We start from the raw sequence: 19,111 nt of genomic DNA, 5'->3' as shown, positions 1-19,111 counted from the left end.
CACCCCCGCCAGGCATAGCGGTGACAGTCGGGGGGCTGGAGGGATGCGGAATTCGGGGGGAGGTGGGGGCGGGCTGGCCAGCTGTCTGCTGCGGTGACTCATGGTGGGGACTGCCAGGGCCGGCGTCACCAGTGGGTGCTGGGGCCTTGGGGTGCTGCTGCCGGGGGGGTCACTGCTGGGGGGGTCACTGTGTGGGTGCCGGGTCCCTTTGGGGTGTCAGTACCAGGGTGGGTGTCACCAGTGGATGCTGGGGCTTTGGGGTGCTGCTGCCGGGGGTGTCACGGTGTGGCTGCTGGGTCCCAGGGAGGGTCACTGCTGGGGGGGGTGTCACTGCTGGGGGGGGGTCACTGTGTGGGTGCTGGGTCCCTTGGAGGGGTCACTGCCAGGGGGTGTCACCATGTGGGTGCTGGGTCCATGGGGGTGTCACCATGTGGGTGCTGGGTCCCTGGAGGTGCCATTGCCAGGGGGTGTCACCATGTGGGTGCGGGGTCCGTGGGGGTGTCACCATGTGGGTGCTGGGTCCATGGGGGAGTCACCATGTGGGTGCGGGGTCCGTGGGGGTGTCACCATGTGGGTACGGGGTCCCTGGAGGTGCCATTGCCAGGGGGTGTCACCATGTGGGTGCGGGGTCCGTGGGGGTGTCACCATGTGGGTGCGGGGTCCCTGGAGGTGCCATTGCCAGGGGGAGTCACCATGTGGGTGCAGGGTCCCTTGGGGGGTCACTGCCAGGGGGGGTCACGGCGTGGGTGCTGGGTCGCTGCGGTTCCCCTGGGGTGTCGCCCCCCCTGCACCCGCATCCCGAGAACAGCCCCCGCTGCGCCAGCCCCGCGCCCGGGGGGGTGTCAGGGGAGCCGGGTGTCCCGGGCGGGGCGACCCTTGGCGGGCTGGTGCTTTGTTTGCCGCCCGACCTGCTCCCCGGGTGCCTCGTGTCCCACGCCCGGGCCGGGGAGCGGCAGCGCGGGGCGGGGGGGGAACCCGTGCCCGGGGCTCCGTGCCGCCCCCGGGCCCGCCCCCGGGAACCGCCGGCCGGGGGGCGGTGGCGGCGGGTCCCTCCCCGCTCCCCCAGGCGGGCGGTGCCGGAGGAGCGGTGACCGGGCTTCCCTCCCCTCCCCGCGCCGCCGCCGCCCTGGGCCTGCGCCCGGGCCTGGGCCCGGCCCGGCGGGGCCTTGCCGGGGCCGGGCCGGGCGGGCCGCGGAGCCGCCATGAAGCCGAGCGGAGGTGAGAGGGGGCGGTGAGCGGGCTCCGCGGTGGCCGGGGCCGGCCGGCTGGGAACCCCGCGTCCCCATGGGGAGGGCGGGCGGAGCGGGGCCAGGCCCAGGCCGGGGGGTAACGTGGCGGTTCTCCCCGGGCAGAGGAGCCGGCGCTGCTGGCCGAGCTGAAGCCGGGCCGGCCCCAGCGCTACGACTGGAAATCCAGCTGCGAGACCTGGAGCGTGGCCTTCTCCCCCGACGGCAGCTGGTTCGCCTGGTCGCAGGGACACTGCGTGGTGAAGCTGATCCCCTGGCCCCTGGAGGAGGCCGAGCTGTGAGCGGGGGGCGCTGGCTGGAGAAGGGGGTTCGTGGAGCTGTGGGGTGGGATTCTGGGGGGAACTGGTTGCCTGGGGGGCAACACGCTCGTCTTGCTGGAGGGGCAACTTAAAGGCTGAACGCCGGCTGGTTGAAACCTTCAGGACTTCAAAAATAGAGTTAATTTTAGTAAAGGGAAAAGGTGATGTATGCTGAGGCTTGTTTTGAAAATATACATGTAACTGTGAAGGGGCTGGAGCACAAGTGTGATGGGAGCGGCTGAGGGAGCTGGGGGTTCAGCTGGAGAACAGGAGCTGAGGGGAGACCTTCTGATCTCTGACCTGCCTGAAAGGAGCTTGGAGCCAGGGGGGGTCGGGCTCTGCTCCCCAGGAACAAGCGCCAGGACCAGAGGAAACGGCCTCAAGTTGCGCCAGGGGAGGTTGAGGTTGGATGTGGGGAACAATTTCTTCCCCAAAGGGCTGTGGGGCATTGGAACAGGCTGCCCAGGGCAGTGCTGGAGTCACCATCCCTGGAGGGGTTGGACAGACGGAGATGAGGTTCCCAGGGACATGGGGCAGTGCCAGGGCTGGGGGAACGATTGGACTCGATGATCTTGAGCATCTTTTCCAGCCAAAATGATTCTATGATTCTATGCCTCTCTATTTTCCCCCAGCAGCTGCAAAACCTCGGAGCGCAAGAGCCGTGGCAGCAAAGCTGAGGTCAGGAGCCGAGGGGGTGCCAAGGAGAAGACGTTGGAGTGTGGCCAGATCGTGTGGGGCTTGGCCTTCAGCACCTGGCCGGCGGCAGAGGCACGGGAGACTGACCCTGCCTGCGCCGTGGGTCTTCCCTGCCTGATTCTGGCCACCGGGCTCAACGATGGGCAGATCAAGGTCTGGGAGGTGCAGACAGGTGAGTGGTCCTCGTTGACAGCAGGAGCAGTCATGGCCTCAGGCTGGTTTTTCTCCCCTTGTTCCCCCTTGGGAGGTGATTCCCTCACGCCATGAAAGCCCTTGAAGTGCCGGAGTGAGTTGAGAGAAGGGAATGGAGCTGGGGAAGGGGCTGGAGCACAAGTGTGATGGGAGCGGCTGAGGGAGCTGGGGGTTCAGCTGGAGAACAGGAGCTGAGGGGAGACCTTCTGATCTCTGACCTGCCTGAAAGGAGCTTGGAGCCAGGGGGGGTCGGGCTCTGCTCCCCAGGAACAAGCGCCAGGACCAGAGGAAACGGCCTCAAGTTGCGCCAGGGGAGGTTGAGGTTGGATGTGGGGAACAATTTCTTCCCCAAAGGGCTGTGGGGCATTGGAACAGGCTGCCCAGGGCAGTGCTGGAGTCACCATCCCTGGAGGGGTTGGACAGACGGAGAGGAGGTTCTCAGGGACATGGGTCAGTGCCAGGCGTGGGGGAACAGTTGGACTCGATGATCTTGAGGGTCTTTTCCAACCAAAATGATTAACGTTTCTATGATTAATCGTTGCCCAAACACTTTCTTGGGTTGATCAGGAGCCCCTGCCCTGTCCCAAGCGTGGGTGCCTGTGCCTGAGGGGCACGGCCTCGTTCCCCGTGGCAGGACAGTGCTCAGCACGTCCCTTCTCCACAGGTCACCTCCTCTTCAGCCTCTTGGGGCACCAGGACGTGGTCAGAGACCTCAGCTTCACTCCCAACGGAAGCCTCATCCTTGTGTCGGCCTCGCGGGACAAGACCTTGCGTGTCTGGGACCTGAGCAGAGATGGTAGGGGCGTCCTACGTGCTCCATCTTGGGAAAGGTGTGGGGAGAGCAGGTCCCAGCGCTGCCTCTTGTGCTCCCCTCTTGTGACCCGCGTGTCTGCTGTCCCCAGGGCGGCAGGTCCAGGTGCTGTCAGGCCACGTGCAGTGGGTCTATTGCTGCTCCATCTCCCCAGACTGCAGAATGCTCTGCTCCGCGGCCGGAGAGAAGTCGGTGAGTCTCACTGGGCGGGAGCTGTGAATCCAGTGCTCTCCTCAGCCTTCTGTGTCCCCACCCAGTGCAAAAACCTTCTGTGAGAAGGGGCCAGGCCAGAGCCACCCTCGCTTCTCAGCCTTCCAGGCTCTCCGTGGAGGAGCTGGGAGCAAATTCCCTGCAGCTTAAACCCCGAGGTGCTTCTCCTCGGCACCCGCCCCGGGGATGCTCGAAGGCTCAGCCCCTGGCCGTGTCCCGCAGGCGCTGCTGTGGAGCATGCGGTCCTACACCCTCATCCGGCGGCTGGAGGGCCACCAGAGCAGCGTGGTCTCCTGTGACTTCTCGCCGGACTCGGCGCTCCTCGTCACCGCTTCGTATGACGCCTGCGTCATCATGTGGGACCCCTACACCGGGGAGCAGCTGAGGACGCTGCGGTACGGAGCCGGGGGTGGTGGGGGACCGTGGAAGGGGGACAGAGAGGCTGAACATGGCCTTTCCTTCTAGTTGGGCACAGCCACCACCTCTCCTGTCTCCAGGGGCTGAAAAGGGGCTCTGACTTGACAAATTTGGCCCCTCTGCCATCCCTGGAGCACTGGGGATGTGGCTTTTAGCAGCCTGGGTCTGATGCTGGGCTCGTTCTCCCACCCCGCAGCCACGTCCCCCTGCACTCTGCGCTGGATTACAGCAGTGAGGTCCACACCAGCTCCCTGCGCTCCGTCTGCTTCTCCCCTGAGGGGCTCTACCTGGCCACGGTGGCCGACGACAGGTGAGTGACCCCCCTTGGGGACCTCCAGCAGGAAGAGGGTCCCAGGAGCTCAGGACGTGCCAGGGGGGAGCAGACCTCGCATGCCAGGTCCCCACAAATGCCCGGTGTGAAGGGAAAGCGCGGGCAGCCTGGGACACTGCGGCTTGGCTGTGGCAAAGGGTAGCAAGGTCAGGGCGCTGTCACCTGTCGGAGCGATGAGCCGTGTCTTCCGTACCGTGCCACCCTCGCTGTGCCCCTCGGCACCATCACCAGCTCTGTCTGCACGCAGGGGACGGTGCCTCCCACCTTGCTGGGACACTCGTGGGATGCTCTAAGCCCACAAGATGAAAATCCTTTCCCAGAGAGGGATCTCGAGAGGCTTCACTTCAGCAGCAGGCGCTGTGGGGTGTGGGTCTGCCATCGTGTCCCCTCCCTCTGTCCACAGGCTCCTGAGGATCTGGGCATTGGAGATGCGGTCTCCGGTCGCGTTTGCTCCCATGACCAACGGCCTGTGCTGCGCGTACTTCCCGCACGGCGGTTTCATCGCCACGGGGTGCGTATGCGGGAGAGGCGAGCGGAGAAGGACGTGGCTGCTCCCTCCTCTTGCAGCTCTGGGGCTGCTCAGCAAATTCAGGGTTTCCCTGGGGGGGTGCAGGCTGGTTTCCTGGGCTGGGGAACGTGTGGTTGCTGCAAGCCTGGGATATTTGGGGGCGATCGAGCTTTCTTGAGTCTCTGCCCTGCGCTCATGGCTTTTTTGGGTCCCGTTGCAGGACCAGAGATGGCCACGTCCAATTCTGGACCGCTCCGAGGGTCCTCTCGTCACTAAAGCACTTGTGTCGCAAAGCTCTGCGCACCTTCCTGACAACGTACCAGGTCCTGGCGCTCCCCATTCCCAGGAAGCTGAAGGAATTCCTCACTTACCGGACTTTTTAAGGCCGTGGGGAAAGCGGAGGTGCAGAGGCGAGAGCCTTCTGCCCACCGACACGGCTCGGCCTGGGTCAGAGGAGGCACAGCAGCAACATCTGGCTGATTTGTGAGCTGCGGGGCAGGAGGATTGCTATTCCCCTTGTTTTGGGGCTGTGTCTGTGAACGTGGAGGGATTTTTTTGTGTAATAATACTAGAACCCAGCAAAAATGCACGCAGAGGGCGAGGGGCACAGCTGCGGTGGCCCCGCAGGGGACGCGGGTCCCCCTGTCCCCCTGCTGTCTGCAAGTTTTGGGTCAGGTGCTTTTGCTTCCAAGTGCAATGTTGTGGGGTGAAGGTGAGCAGAGCTTTTGTTGTCCCCCAAAAAAAGACCCTCGCTGGGACTGGCTCGTGCTGTAGCTCCGTTCCCAGGGGCATGTGGGCTCTGCTGCTCTCCTGGGCTGGGCGTGAGCTGGACAAACCTGAGCAGGGCTCTGCGGATGGCAGTGATGACAGAATAAAACATGGTTCATCACCTTTTTCCTTGTGGTTCGTAGAAGTGACCTGGGGGTACCTGGCAGGGCAGGCTCCTGCTGCGGCTGTCGGGGCGGCAGCGAGTCCTCGCTGGGCTCTGAAGTGCTGCAGAGCAGTGAGTGTTCAGTGGTGGGACTGGCTGGAGGGGGCCAGAAATGATCTGAGACTGGAACAGCTCTGCTGGAGGACGGGCTGAGAGAGTTGGGGTGTTCAGCTGGAAAAGAGAAGCTCCAGGGAGACCTCATTGCAGCCTTTCTGTACTTAAAGGTGGCCGATAAGAAAGATGGGGACAGACTTTTCAGCAGGGCCTGTTGCGACAGGACAAGGGGTGATGGTTTTAAAGTAAAGGAGGGAGATTGAGGCCGGACATGAGGAAGAAATTGTGGCCCCTGAGGGTGGTGAGAGCCTGGCCCGGGTTGGCCAGAGAGGTGGTGGCTGAACCATCCCTGGAGACATCCCAGGCCAGGCTGGACGGGGCTCTGAGCAACCTGAGCTGGTGCAGATGTCCCTGCTCATGGCAGGGGGGGCACTGGGGGAGCTGGGGAGGGCCCTTCAACACAAACCCTTCTGTGATTCTATGGAAGGTGGTGGAGCCCATCACAGCCCGACCTCCAGCCACGTCTCTCCTGACAACACAAGGAGCCCAGAGTGTTGACTCCCAACTTCGATGCTCCGAACGAGCTGAGGTGGCTGAGAAACACCATTGTACTGAAGGAAACAAAAGCCACATAGGGTTGTTTTTTCAAGACAGAGCACTGCAGCCCTGTCCCCACGGCTCCCACACTGCAGGGTAGGGATGTTTTGCAGGCAGGTGACATCAGTGGGACTTCAGCCTCTGTGGGTGTGACAGCTTTGCAATGGGTGAACCTCGACCCTTTGGGCCGTGCTGTACAGGAGGGGAAAAAAAAAAAGACAAATGCAACCTGGTGGGTTTTGGAGACATCTCTATTTCCCGGTGAAGCTTAGAAACAATATTGCCCAGCTCTCACACCCAGGCTGCGGGCTCCAGGCTTGCAAAAAGGAAACCGAAAGCTGCAGGGAGCAGCTCCGGGTCTGGCACTGATGATCCCTGACTGTTGTGCCAGATCTCACAGACACATGGATTGACCCAGCAGGACTCAGGCTTCGGCCACGATCAGGTCCCTGGTGACTTGGAAAGCCGCGATGAGGGAGCTCAGCTGAATCTTTTCGCTGGTCCCCGCAGCCAGCCGGTACCTGCAGCAGGGGGCAAGGGCAGGGTTGGTTGTTCGCACCAGCGTCCACGTCCCCACAAAGTGGCAGCCCTGGCTGGGATGGTGCAAGCCGAGCACAGTGCGGGCGGGATTACGTAGTGGGGAGGGATGTGCAGGGGCTGCCGGACCCCGCCAGGGTGTTTTGGGGCAAGGAGAGGGGGTGAGCGGACACTTACTCGATGTCCGCCAGTTTGATCAGCAGCTGGATGCGGATCGAGGGCGGGAAATCAACTGCAGGGAGAAGGAGATGGGGGCACGTCAGTGCCGGCTGGGGGGGACGGTTTGCCCCGCCAGGGTCAGGCCCTACCCCTGTGCATGAAGAGGTGGATCTCGGTGAGGATGTCCTGCAGGGCCAAGCCCTTCAGCGTCTTCAGCTCTGTGATTTCTGAGATGTGAGCGAGTGAAGGGCTTGCTTCCAGGCTTTTCCCTGTGAAATCCCGCTCCCCGTCCCTGTGACAACCCCAGGGACCCTCCCCAGCGAGCAGCACCCAGCCCAGCTGGAGCAGGAGGTGATGGAAGGACCCAGTGAAGAGGAGGATTTAGAGCAGCGGGGATTAAACCCCAGGGCTAGCGGAGGCACAAGGATACTGCGGTAGGCGGTGGAAAAGTCCTGGTTCAGCATCCAGTCGAGGATGTTGGCGATGTCGGACTTGAGGGGGTGTCCCGTGCAGGTGTAGACGTTCTCCTCTGTCACCTTCCCGAAGGCCATGGTGGTGCTCTGAGGAAGAGGAGGGTGGAGGGAGGATGAGGAGCTCAGCCCTTCCTCCACTGACCCCCCTCCAGGCCAGAGGAGAGAGTGGCTGTGGCCATAGAATCACAGAATTGTTTTGGTTCGAAAAGCTCCTCACGATGATCAAGTTCATCCATTCCCCACCCCTGGCACTGCCCCATGTCCCTGAGAACCTCATCTCCGTCTGTCCAACCCCTCCAGGGATGGTGACTCCACCACTGCCCTGGGCAGCCTGTTCCAATGCCCCACAGCCCTTTGGGGAAGAAATTGTTCCCCAGGTCCAACCTCAACCTCCCCTGGTGCAACTTGAGGCCGTTTCCTCTGGTCCTGGTCCTTGTTCGTGGGGAGCAGAGCCCGACCCCCCCTGGCTCCAAGCTCCTTTCAGGCAGTCCAGAGAGTGATAAGGTGGTCCGTACCTGCAAGATATTGAGGGCTCTGCGCATGTCACCGCTTGAGAGGGTCACCAGAGCCTTCATTCCATCCTCGGTCACGTCCACCCTGGAAAACAAGACCTGGGGCTGCAGAGGGAGCCAGCGCTGCCAGAGGGAAACGCAACCGTGGAAAACCAAGCGCGCTGCTCCTCCTCGTGTAGAGGAATGGGGACAAAGGGGGTGTGGAGAATGCTGTGGGGCCCCCCACATCCCCTGGCTCACCCCTCCTCCTGAATGACATGCTGCAGCCGGGGCACCATCAGCTCCGGGGTGAGGGGGCCGAATCGGAAGCGCGTGCAGCGGGACTGCAGGGCCGGGATGATCTTGGAGAGGTAGTTGCAGATGAGGCAAAAGCGGGTGTTTTCTGTGAACTTCTCGATCACTGCGGAGAGGCGGGAGGAGAGGCTGGTCCTTGTCTGCCGCCTCGTCTGGGCTGTCGCCCCGCGCCGGGCTGGGAAAGGCTCGAGGGGTGCCAATGGCAGGGGGTCCCCGGTGCCCCTCACCTCGCCTCAGGGCGTTCTGAGCATCCTGGGTCATGGCGTCAGCTTCATCCAGGATGACGAGCTTGAAGCCTTTCCTTAAATCGGGATAAAAAAGGGGTGGTTTTGGTCCTGGGTGCAGGACAAAGGGGAGCGGGGGACACTTATTCCCAGCCTGACCCCATGGACAGTCCCAGGGAGCCCTCCTGTCTGCTCTGGACCACCATCCTCATCACTCATCCTCACCATCCTCATACTCCCAGCTCCCGGCTCCTTCCCACCCGCTCCAGCACACTGGCCACCCCATGGAGCCCCCCCAAACCCACCTCCCAAGCCAAGCACCAGGTCAGGCTGTGTCGGTGGCACGGGGCAAAGGGCAGGGAGCTTTGGGAAGCACAGACTTACTTAAAGATGGTCCTGGTGCTGGCGAAGCTCAGGATGGGCCCTCGGACGATGTCGATACCCCGGTCATCAGAGGCGTTGAGCTGGAGGGAGACAACGTGGGTCTGCATCCCTGCCTGAGGATGCACCCGGGGCGGGGGGGACCCCACCGTCACCCCCCCGTCCCGTCCCATCCCCACTTACCTCCAGCACCATGGAGCCGAACTCCCGCTCCCGGTAGAGCTGCCTGGCGCAGGCGAGGATGGTCGAGGTCTTCCCGGTACCGGGGGGGCCATAGAGGAGGAGATGCGGCAGCCGATCCTCGCTGATGAACCGCTGCACTGGAGAGGGGGTAACGGCCTGGGGGGGGCCCGGCACCCCGGGGGTTTTTGGGGGGTGCTTTCTGGAGGGGGGGGTTATTTCCCAGGGGGGTTACTTCCTGGGAGGGGGGTTATTTACCAGGAGGGGTTACTTACCAGGGGGGTGTTACTTACTGGGAGGGGGATTACCTACTGGGGGGGGTACTTACTGGGGGGGAGTTACTTACTGGGGAGAGGGGTTACTTGCTGGGGGGGATGTTACTTAATGGGAAGAGGTTACTTTGCCAGGGGAGGAGTGTTACTTACTGGGGGGGGTCTTATTTAGGGTGAAGGGGGGTTACTTACTGGGGGCGTGTGTTACTTACAGGGAAAGGGGGGTTACTTACCGGAGGGGGTATTACTTACCGAGAGGGTGTGACTTAGCGGGGAGGCGGTCAGTTACCGGGAGCGGGGGTTACTTACCGGTGCTGAGAATATCCTGGTGCGACACCAGCTCCGACAGCGCCTGCGGCCGGTACTTCTCCACCCTGCACCGGGAGCGGGGGGGTCAGCCCGGGGGGGTCAGCCCGGCGGGGTCAGCCCGGGGGGGTCAGCCCGGGGCAGCGCCGCCGCCTCCCGACCCCCCGTCCCGTCCGGTCCCGTCCGGTCCCGTCCCGTCCCGTCCCGCTCGTACCACGGCAGGTTCCCGCCACCGGCTCGCGCCATGACCCGCGGTCTCGCGAGAGCGGGGGGGGCGGGGACACGGGAGGGGCCGGGCGGGGACACCCCCGGGCCGGGGGCGGAGCGCGGGGCTGGGGCGGCTGGAGCCGCGGGGACCCCGGCGGCAGCAGCTGCTGAAGCAAAGAGGTGGGGATGGGTCTGGGGAGAGCGCAGTGTCGGGACTGACCCAAGCGAGGTCGCGTCTGGTGAGGGAATGGAGTGACTGTCAGCAGGTTTGCTGGTGGCACCAGGCTGGGAGGGGTGGCTGACACTGGGAGGCTGTGCTGCCATCCAGAGACCTGGACAGGCTGGAGAGTTGGGTGGGGAGAAATTTAATGAAATAGAACAAGGGCAAGTGTAGAGTCTTGCATCTGGGCAGGAACAACCCCAGGTTCCAGTACAGATTGGGGAATGACCTATTGGAGAGCAGTGTAGGGGAAAGGGAGCTGGGGGTCCTGGGGACAGCAGGGTGACCATGAGCCAGCACTGGGCCCTTGTGGCCAGGAAGGCCAGTGGGACCTGGGGGGGATTAGAAGGGGGTGGTCAGTAGGTCAGAGAGGTTCTCCTGCCCCTCTGCTCTGCCCTGGTGAGACCTCATCTGGAATATTGTGTCCAGTTCTGGGCCCCTCAGCTCCAGCAGGACAGGGAACTGCTGGAGAGAGTCCAGCGCAGCCACGAAGATGCTGAAGGGAGTGGAGCATCTCCCGTGTGAGAAAAGGCTGAGGAGCTGGGGCTCTGGAGCTGGAGAAGAGGAGACTGAGGGGCGACTCATTCATGGGCATCAATATGGAAAGGGGGAGTGTCAGGAGGATGCAGCCAGGCTCTTCTGGGTGACAGCCAGTGACAGGACAAGGGGCAATGGGTGCAAACTGGAACACAGGAGGTTCCACTTAAAGATGAGAAGAAACTTGTTCCTGGTGAGGGTGCCAGAGCCTGGCCCAGGCTGCCCAGGGAGGTTGTGGAGTCTCCTTCTCTGCAGACATTCCAACCCGCCTGGACACCTTCTGTGTAACCTCATCTGGGTGTTCCTGCTCCGGCGGGGGGATTGCACTGGATGAGCTTTCGAGGTCCCTTCCAACCCCTGACATTCTGGGATTCTGTGAGAGCACCGCACTGGGAATTGCTACAGCAAGGAGGTGGGGATGGATGTGGGGAGAGCGCAGTGTCAGGACTGACCCAAGCAAGGTCATGTCTGCGCTTTTGGGGAGATCCCAGTATCAGGAATTGTTAAAGTGAGGTTGTGAACATGGTTTTGGGGAGAGCATGGCACCGGGAATTGCTAAAGCAAGGTTATAGACATGCTATTGGGGAGAGCACGGTGCTGGGAGTTGCTAAAGTGAGGTCATTGGCAGGGTTTTGGGGGGATCATAGTACCAGGACTTGCTAAAGCAAGGGGGTGGGGATGGTTTTGGGGAGAGCACAGTGTCAGGACTGACCCAAGCAAGGTCACGTTTGTTGTTTTGGGGAGATTCCGGTACCAGGAATTGCTAAAATGAGGTTGTGAACATGGTTTAGGGGAGAGCACGGCACTGGGAATTGCTACAGCGAGGGGGTGGGGATGGATGTGGGGAGAGCGCAGTGTCGGGACTGACCCAAGCAAGGTCATGTCTGCGCTTTTGGGAAGATCCAGGTACCAGGAGTTCCTAAGAAGAGGTTGTGGGCATGATTTTGGGAAGAGTGAGGTGCTGGACGTTGCTAAAATAAGGTAATGTCCATGATTTTGGAGAGATCCCGGTACCAGGAATTGCTAAAGCGAGGTTATGGGCATGCTTTTGGGGAGAGCGTGGTGCTGGCACTCACCAAAGTCAAGTCACACCTGTGTTCTGGGGGACAGCACGACACCAGGAATGGCCACAGCAAGTTCTGACCATGCTTTTGGGGGACACCGTGATGACCCTGCCCCAAGATTTGCAGGTCTTTTTTTTTTTTTCTTTTTTCCTGGTTGACTCACTTGAAAAATCAGCTCCGTCTTCTGTTCCTGGTGCTGCCAAAGCGCTTGGCTGCATAACAGGTGTCTCTGCCAGGGGTCGGGTGGCTCCCGGCTCTTTCTGGAGGTGCTGGATGTGGCCTGTTCTCTCTAGAGTTGGAAGGGACCTCCCCAGCCCCCCAGTGCCCCCCCTGCCATGAGCAGGGACATCTGCACCAGCTCAGGTTGCTCAGAGCCCCGTCCAGCCTGGCCTGGGATGTCTCCAGGGATGGTTCAGCCACCACCTCTCTGGCCAACCTGGGCCAGGCTCTCACCACCCTCAGGGCCAACAATTTCTTCCTCATGTCCAGCCTGAATCTCCCTCCTTTAGTTTAAAACCATCACCCCTAATGGAGAGAAGATGGGAAGTGACCCATTGGGGAGCAGAGGTGATGGGGAGTGTAGCAGGGTGGTGAAAAAAATCATGGGGAAATTCTATTGCTGGCAAGGGGAGGGCAAACATCAAGAGTTCCAGGTCAAATCCTACAGCAACCCCAAATCAGCCAGAGGGCAGCCACTTCCCTATTTTTCTTCTTTTTTTTTTTTTTTTTCTTAAATTTTTTAATCCTATTCCCCCGCCCCATCCCCGTAAGGGAAAGCGGGAGCTGGCAGCCGAGCTCAGCCGTTCCTCGTGGCGTGTGACAGTGGTGACAGATGGCCCTGCCGGTGGTCGGTGAGGAGCCCTGAGGTCCTTCCCAAACTCCTGGGAACCGGCGGGGAGCTGCGAGGGGCTTCTCCCCTCCGAGCTGCTGTTCCCTCCTCACATCTGCCTTCACCTGCGGCAGGCTCTTGTCCTTCAAAATTGATTTTTTCCAGGCATTTTTTTTCCCCCTCCGTGCCATTAAAAAATCTTGAGCAAGATCTTTGGAGGAGACAGGAAAAGGCTTCAGGTGATTTCACCTTTTTCTTGGCCAGATTGCTTCAGAGATTATTATTTATTTTATTGGTTGTTGTTTAACATTGTTAATATTGACGGGTGCATCCCCAACAATGATTCTGCATCATTAGGACCAGCTGAATTATTAACCAGTGTCTGAGCTGCCTGTCTTTACTTATTTACCTGTTGTACCTCATGGACAGGGGACCGGCAGGTCACATCAGGCTTGATAAACGGCCCTGTAAATTTATAGCACAATCGATAGGTTCATTTACAGCCCTGAGGTGTCAGGCGCATCCCTTCGGGAGAGGATGAGGGAATTCCGGGTAGCTGGGGGCAGAGACAGTGGGGACGGAGGTGATGGGAATGGAGATGGTGGGGACGGAGATGGTGGGGATGGAGATGGTGGGAATGGAGGTGGTGGGGACGGAGATGGTGGGGATGGAGATGGTGGAGATGGAGATGGTGGGAACGGAGATGGTGGGGATGGAGATGGTGGGGAAGAGATGGTGGGGATGGAGATGGTGGAGATGGAGATGGTGGGAATGAAGGTGGTGGGAATGGAGGTGGTGGGGATGGAGATGGTGGGGATGGAGGTGGTGGGAATGGAGATGGTGGGGATGGAGATGATGGGAATGGAGGTGGTGGGGATGGAGATGGTGGGGACGGAGATGGTGGGGACGGAGATGGTGGGGATGGAGATGGTGGAGGTGGAGATGGTGGGGATGGAGATGGTGGGAATGGAGGTGGTGGGAATGGAGATGGTGGGAATGGAGATGGTGGGGATGGAGATGGTGGGGATGGAGATGGTGGGAATGGAGGTGGTGGGAATGGAGGTGGTGGGGATGGAGATGGTGGGGATGGAGGTGGTGGGAATGGAGATGGTGGGGACGGAGATGGTGGGGACGGAGATGGTGGGGACGGAGATGGTGGGGATGGAGATGGCGGAGGTGGAGATGATGGGGATGGAGATGGTGGGAATGGAGGTGGTGGGAATGGAGATGGTGGGGATGGAGATGGTGGGGATGGAGATGGTGGGAATGGAGGTGGTGGGAATGGAGGTGGTGGGGATGGAGATGGTGGGGATGGAGGTGGTGGGAATGGAGATGGTGGGGATGGAGATGATGGGAATGGAGGTGGTGGGGATGGAGATGGTGGGGACGGAGATGGTGGGGACGGAGATGGTGGGGATGGAGATGGTGGAGGTGGAGATGGTGGGGATGGAGATGGTGGGAATGGAGGTGGTGGGAATGGAGATGGTGGGAATGGAGATGGTGGGGATGGAGATGGTGGGGATGGAGATGGTGGGAATGGAGGTGGTGGGAATGGAGGTGGTGGGGATGGAGATGGTGGGGATGGAGGTGGTGGGAATGGAGATGGTGGGGACGGAGATGGTGGGGACGGAGATGGTGGGGACGGAGATGGTGGGGATGGAGATGGCGGAGGTGGAGATGATGGGGATGGAGATGGTGGGAATGGAGGTGGTGGGAATGGAGATGGTGGGGATGGAGATGATGGGAATGGAGGTGGTGGGAACGGAGATGGTGGGGACAGAGATGGTGGGGACGGAGATGGTGGGGACGGAGATGGTGGGGATGGAGGTGGTGGGGACGGAGGTGGTGGGGACGGAGATGGTGGGGACGAGATGGTGGGGACGGAGATGGTGGGGACGGAGATGGTGGGGAAGAGATGGTGGGGAAGAGATGGTGGGGATGGAGATGATGGGGATGGAGATGGTGGGAATGGAGATGGTGGGAACAGAGATGGTGTGGATGGAGATGGTGGGGAAGAGATGGTGGGAATGGAGATGGTGGGGATGGAGATGGTGGGGAAGAGATGGTGGGGAAGAGATGGTGGGGAAGAGATGGTGGGGAAGAGATGGTGGGGATGGAGATGGTGGGGATGGAGATGGTGGGGATGGAGATGGTGGGGAAGAGATGGTGGGGATGGAGATGGTGGGGATGGAGATGGTGGGGATGGAGATGGTGGGGATGAGATGGTGGGGACAGAGATGGTGGGGATGGAGATGGTGGGGATGAGATGGTGGTGGTAGCAACGGTGGTGGTAGCAACAGTCACGGCAGAGGTGGTGGCGGCAGAGGTGGTGGTGACAGAGATAGTGGCGGCAGAGATAGTGGTGACATATGGTGGGGACAGAGATGGTGGTGGTGACAGAGATGATGATGACAGAGATGATGATGGCAGAGATGGCGGTGATAGAGATACTGGGGGCTGAGATGCTTTTTCACAGGGAAGAGAAATGAGGGCTCCTTGAGAGAAGAAGTCCCAAGGATGGACCCATCCACCATGGAGGTGCTGATAGTGCTCAGCATGTTAAAGAAATAAAAATGCTGATATCAGAAAGGCTCCTTGCACATGGAGCAGCACCAGTTTTTAAGACAAACTGAGACAACCCTGAATTCAAGGTGTCAGCAACAAGCCAGAGCAATGCTTCAGCACTCGTAGCCGATGGTTGACGACATGTAAAAGCCTCCAAGGGTGGTTTTGTGTGGAGTTTGGTGGGAAAAGCCTGGTGTGAGGCTGCGGGGAGGCTCCGGCCAGCAGAGGGTGGGTGTCCCAGGCGGGTTTGGATGGGATGCGATGGGCGGCCGTGCCGGGGATCCCCGGCAGAGCATCCTCCTCGCCATGGGAACATCAACCCGATTTCAGAGACTCTCGTAGCTCCGACCTCACGGATGTGCAAGAAAACCAAGATTGGTGAATTATGTCATTGCAAGATATGTTTTATATAAACTGATTGCGCCAAGTCCAGCTTGTGTTTCAGAAGTGAAGCAGTTTATGGTGCCGGGTGACGACGCACACAGGCTTAGTGCGGAACTTGGTGCTGATAACGAAGTAGATGGATAATTCAAGCTGGCCAAGGCTGTAGAATAGAAAAGTACAGTTTTTTAAATTTCAGGCCTGTTCCTGCTGTCTCTAGCATGCATCTGCCTTTTGCACCATGGGCCAGCCCAGCTCCGAGCACGTGAGTTGTGCCACTGACTGCAATGGGGATTTTTGGGGAGCGTGAGGTTCAGCGGATGCCCCAAATCACTGGAGGGCTTGTGCTGACGGGGGTTTGGGGCTGGATGTTTCTTTCCCAGTTGGGTCTCCCTGATTTTATTTATTTTATTTTGTTTTGTTTTGTTTGATTTGTTTTGTTTCACTTTATTTTGTTTCACTTTATTTGGATATTAGGAAAAAATTCTTCCCCCAAGGGCTGTGGGGCATTGGAACAGGCTGCCCAGGGCAGTGCTGGAGTCACCTTCCCTGGAGGGGTTGGACAGACGGAGATGAGGTTCTCAGGGACATGGGGCAGTGCCAGGGCTGGGGTATGGTTGGACTTGATGATCTTGAGGGGCTTTTCCAGCCAAAATGATTCTGTGATTTTATTTCACTTTCTTTTATTCCACTTTATTTTGCTTTACTATTTCAATTTCTTTCACTTTATATCAGTTTGTTTTACTTTATTTTACTTATTTATTTTGAAGGACAGATACTGGGATTGTGGGAATTTTTTGTTTGTCCTGGAAGCTGTTGGATCTCGGGTCAGGGGAGCAGCGTTGTGGGCGAAGGGATCCAAGGGAATCCACTTGCTCCCCGGAACGCTGATTTTGAGCCGGGGCTCTCAGCGTCCTCTCCCCACCAGGTACCAGCCCATCCTTCCTTTCTCGTGATCGCTTTTAGGGAAAAAAAATAACCTGTTGTTTTTGCAAATGTGCTGAGTACAGAGAGTGCCTTGGCCTCTTATCTCCGGCTTGGTCATTGAAACACTCGATTAACCACAGAAGCCATCAGGACAGAAAATTTCCAGCACAGTGGGTTTTTCAATTTTTGTTTTATTTCTTCTTTTTTCTTTTTTTCTTTTTTTCTTCTTTCCCTTCTTTTTCTTTTCCTTTTCCTTCTCCTTTTCCTTTTCCTTTCCTTTTTCTTGTTTTCCTTTTTCTTTTCCTCCTCCTTTTTCTTTTCCTTCTCTTTTTTCTTCTCCTCCTCCTTTTTCTTCTCCTCCTCCTTCTTTTCCTCCTTCTTTTCCTCCTTTTTCTTTTCCTTCTTCTCCTTTTTCTTTTCCTTCTTTTTCTTTTCCTCCTTCTTTTTCTTCTCCTCCTTCTTTTCCTTTCCTTTCCTTTCCTTTCCTTTCCTTTCCTTTCCTTTCCTTTCCTTTTTCCTTTTTCCTTTTTCCTTTTTCCTTTTCATCCTTTTTCTCTCCCCTGTGCTCCAGTCAATGCCAGGAGTCACCTCCCGTTTCCAGCACGGGCAGTCATTGCGTATAACAGTTACACCCCAGCTGCTGTCGTGCTGCTCCCTCCCACCCACCCCAGCTAAAACACCCCGTCGAAACACACAAATGTATACATGCACCTATAAACCTGGATGTGAAATTAAGAATAAAACGGAGAGTGCAGCCTGGCTAAAAAGGAACTCCCTGCACTATGGAATCGCGGGAGGTTTTTCACCCCGGCCGAGTGAGTCCCAGCCTGAGCCCAATGTGCCGGGCAGGAGGTGACGGCTCCTGCGGTTCAGTCTGGCGTCCCCTCTTGTGTTAATTATGTTATTTTATATTATATTCTGTTATGTTATATTCTTATTCTGTGCAGTTTGGGTATGGCAGTCTGGCATCATTCCATTCCATTCCATTCCATTCCATTCCATTCCATTCTTCTTTACAGTGTGAGAATGATAGTCTGGCATTCCCTTTTTGATTATTATATATTACATTATATTTTGTTATATTACATTATATTATGTTATATTACAGTCCATTCTATTCTTTACAGCTTGGGAATGATAGTCTGGCATCCCCTTTTTGATTATTATATGATATGATGTTTTATTACATTATATTATATGGCATTATGTTATATTAATTCTATTCTATTAATTCCATTCCATTCTATTCCATTTTGTTCCATTCTCTTCTTTACAGTTTGGGAATGATAGTCTGGCATCTCCTTTTTGATTATGATATGATACTATATTACATTATATTTCATTATATTACATTATTATCTGATATTATGTTAATTCTATTATCTTCATATCATATTACCTTCTCCTTTCTCAGGAAACCGGACATGTGTGCTCATCCCAACACGGGGGCAAGCCTGGAAATTCAAACATCTGATGAAAAAAAGGCAAAACCCAGCCAGTTTCAAACTTTTTTAGCCACATCCTTCCTCAGAGCGAGATGACCACTGCAAGTGTGGCTGGTTTAATTTGATGGATAAAGCCATTGGGGGTTTGGGTTGTGTTCTCCATGGTGTTGATAAGGAGCAGGATGGGGACGTGAACTGGGAATAAAGTCAAATATCCGAAGCCGAGGAGGTCCCGGGGGGGCAGGAGCTTCGCTCGGGGGGAACGGGACCGGTGGAGTTTCTTGTAGCATCATTCTGGCTCCATCTCTCCTGAATAACTGCGGAGCTTGTTGGCCAGGCTTGGCCATCCTTGACTGCCTCCAGGCATCCTTTATATATATATAATATATATAATAAGTATACAACAATAAACACATAAATATACAAGTATTTAAGTATATTTAAAAATATATGAAATTGTATAAAATATATAAATTATAAAAATAAATATATGTAGATGCATGTATAATATGTATATAAAATATTTTATATAGATATGGAAAGCTCCTGTAAAGCTTCTTGAGGACGGCAGAAGGAAAGGCTCCTATCCGAGGGAAGGGCTTCAGCATTGGGGGGGTCAGTGTGTGCCACCTGCACCCCCTTTCCTCTGCCACTGCCTGGGGCTGGGAATTTGGGGAGAGGGGAGTTTGGGGAGAGGGGAGATGAGGCAAAGGGGAGAGGCACGCTGTGGTGCAGCATCTTGATTTTTATTTGGTTTTTCTCCCTTTCAGGGGTGAATCCCATCCCTAGGGCAGGGCCCCCCCCTCCTCGGCTTCCTCCAGGTCCTGCTGCAGATTTCCATCCCTGGGCCCCCCCCATTCCCCCTTTCCGTGTGACTCCTGGGGTCCATGGGGTGAGGCAGGATTTGGCCTGGCCTTGAGCAGCAGCATCATCCTCCCGCTGCCCCTCCTGCCCCGCAGTGATGGGAATCCTCCCCCTGCTGCACCCCAATATGGCTTTATTAGGCCTTTGGGGGTGCACGTCCCCTGTACCCCCACAGCTGCTCCCCCCTGCAGTGACACACACACAGCCGGGCTGCTCTGCACCAGGAGCTCCCCATTGCAGCTGCACCCTGAATGCACCAGGGACCCCCATTGCAGCAACCCCCCCCCCCCAAAATTCAGTAGGGCCCCCCCATTGCAGCAGGGTCCCCCCCATTACACCAGTGTCCCCATTGCAGCTGGGCCCCCATTGCCCCACAGGTCCCCATGGCACCAGCCCCCCACCATTGCCTCAGAGACCCCCGTTGCACCAGGGCCCCCATAT

The 19,111-nt window shown here is 57.8% G+C and overlaps 2 protein-coding genes across 3 annotated transcripts; one reads left to right on the top strand and one right to left on the bottom strand.

Annotated features, from left to right (window-relative positions):
* The first annotated feature begins 1,019 nt into the window (after positions 1 to 1,019).
* Positions 1,020 to 5,417, top strand: WSB2 (WD repeat and SOCS box containing 2). 2 transcript variants are annotated; one of them, XM_065646799.1, is made up of 9 exons: positions 1,020 to 1,218; positions 1,353 to 1,524; positions 2,182 to 2,414; positions 3,099 to 3,230; positions 3,337 to 3,437; positions 3,678 to 3,850; positions 4,069 to 4,182; positions 4,607 to 4,714; positions 4,932 to 5,417. In XM_065646799.1, the coding sequence occupies exons 1-9, from the start codon at positions 1,203 to 1,205 to the stop codon at positions 5,092 to 5,094; spliced, it is 1,212 nt and encodes a 403-aa protein (XP_065502871.1). In that variant the 5' UTR covers positions 1,020 to 1,202; the 3' UTR covers positions 5,095 to 5,417. The 2 variants fall into 2 exon arrangements, with proteins under 2 accessions (XP_065502871.1, XP_065502869.1); XM_065646797.1 differs by having other exon boundaries at positions 1,022 to 1,218; positions 2,179 to 2,414.
* Positions 5,418 to 6,546: 1,129 nt separating this feature from the next.
* On the bottom strand, positions 6,547 to 9,892 carry RFC5 (replication factor C subunit 5). Its single transcript, XM_065646444.1, has 11 exons — positions 9,846 to 9,892; positions 9,635 to 9,699; positions 9,057 to 9,193; positions 8,877 to 8,956; positions 8,496 to 8,569; positions 8,215 to 8,374; positions 7,978 to 8,059; positions 7,420 to 7,549; positions 7,139 to 7,216; positions 7,008 to 7,062; positions 6,547 to 6,814 (listed from the first exon to the last, which is right to left on the bottom strand). The coding sequence occupies exons 1-11, from the start codon at positions 9,875 to 9,877 to the stop codon at positions 6,718 to 6,720; spliced, it is 990 nt and encodes a 329-aa protein (XP_065502516.1). The 5' UTR covers positions 9,878 to 9,892; the 3' UTR covers positions 6,547 to 6,717.
* Positions 9,893 to 19,111: the final 9,219 nt, after the last annotated feature.

The sequence above is a fragment of the Caloenas nicobarica genome, chromosome 16, assembly GCF_036013445.1.
Source record: "Caloenas nicobarica isolate bCalNic1 chromosome 16, bCalNic1.hap1, whole genome shotgun sequence".
NCBI classification, from domain to species: Eukaryota; Metazoa; Chordata; class Aves; order Columbiformes; family Columbidae; genus Caloenas; species Caloenas nicobarica.
The sequence above is the reverse complement of the archived record's forward strand: the minus strand, read 5'-3'. Positions and strand labels throughout refer to the sequence as shown.

What these genes read in the sequence shown, in the direction of transcription:
- RFC5 (XM_065646444.1), bottom strand. Translation starts at nt 9,877, where the DNA reads ATGGCGCGAGCCGGTGGCGGGAACCTGCCGTG. An exon ending in CCAGGATATTCTCAGCACCG is followed by an intron (nt 9,194 to 9,634) that starts GTAAGTAACCCC and finishes CCCCCTCTCCAG; the next exon opens with TGCAGCGGTTCATCAGCGAG. An exon ending in TCAGAACGCCCTGAGGCGAG is followed by an intron (nt 8,375 to 8,495) that starts GTGAGGGGCACC and finishes GCCTCTCCGCAG; the next exon opens with TGATCGAGAAGTTCACAGAA.
- WSB2 (XM_065646797.1), top strand. An exon ending in CTGGGACCTGAGCAGAGATG is followed by an intron (nt 3,231 to 3,336) that starts GTAGGGGCGTCC and finishes TGCTGTCCCCAG; the next exon opens with GGCGGCAGGTCCAGGTGCTG. An exon ending in GAGCAGCTGAGGACGCTGCG is followed by an intron (nt 3,851 to 4,068) that starts GTACGGAGCCGG and finishes CCCACCCCGCAG; the next exon opens with CCACGTCCCCCTGCACTCTG.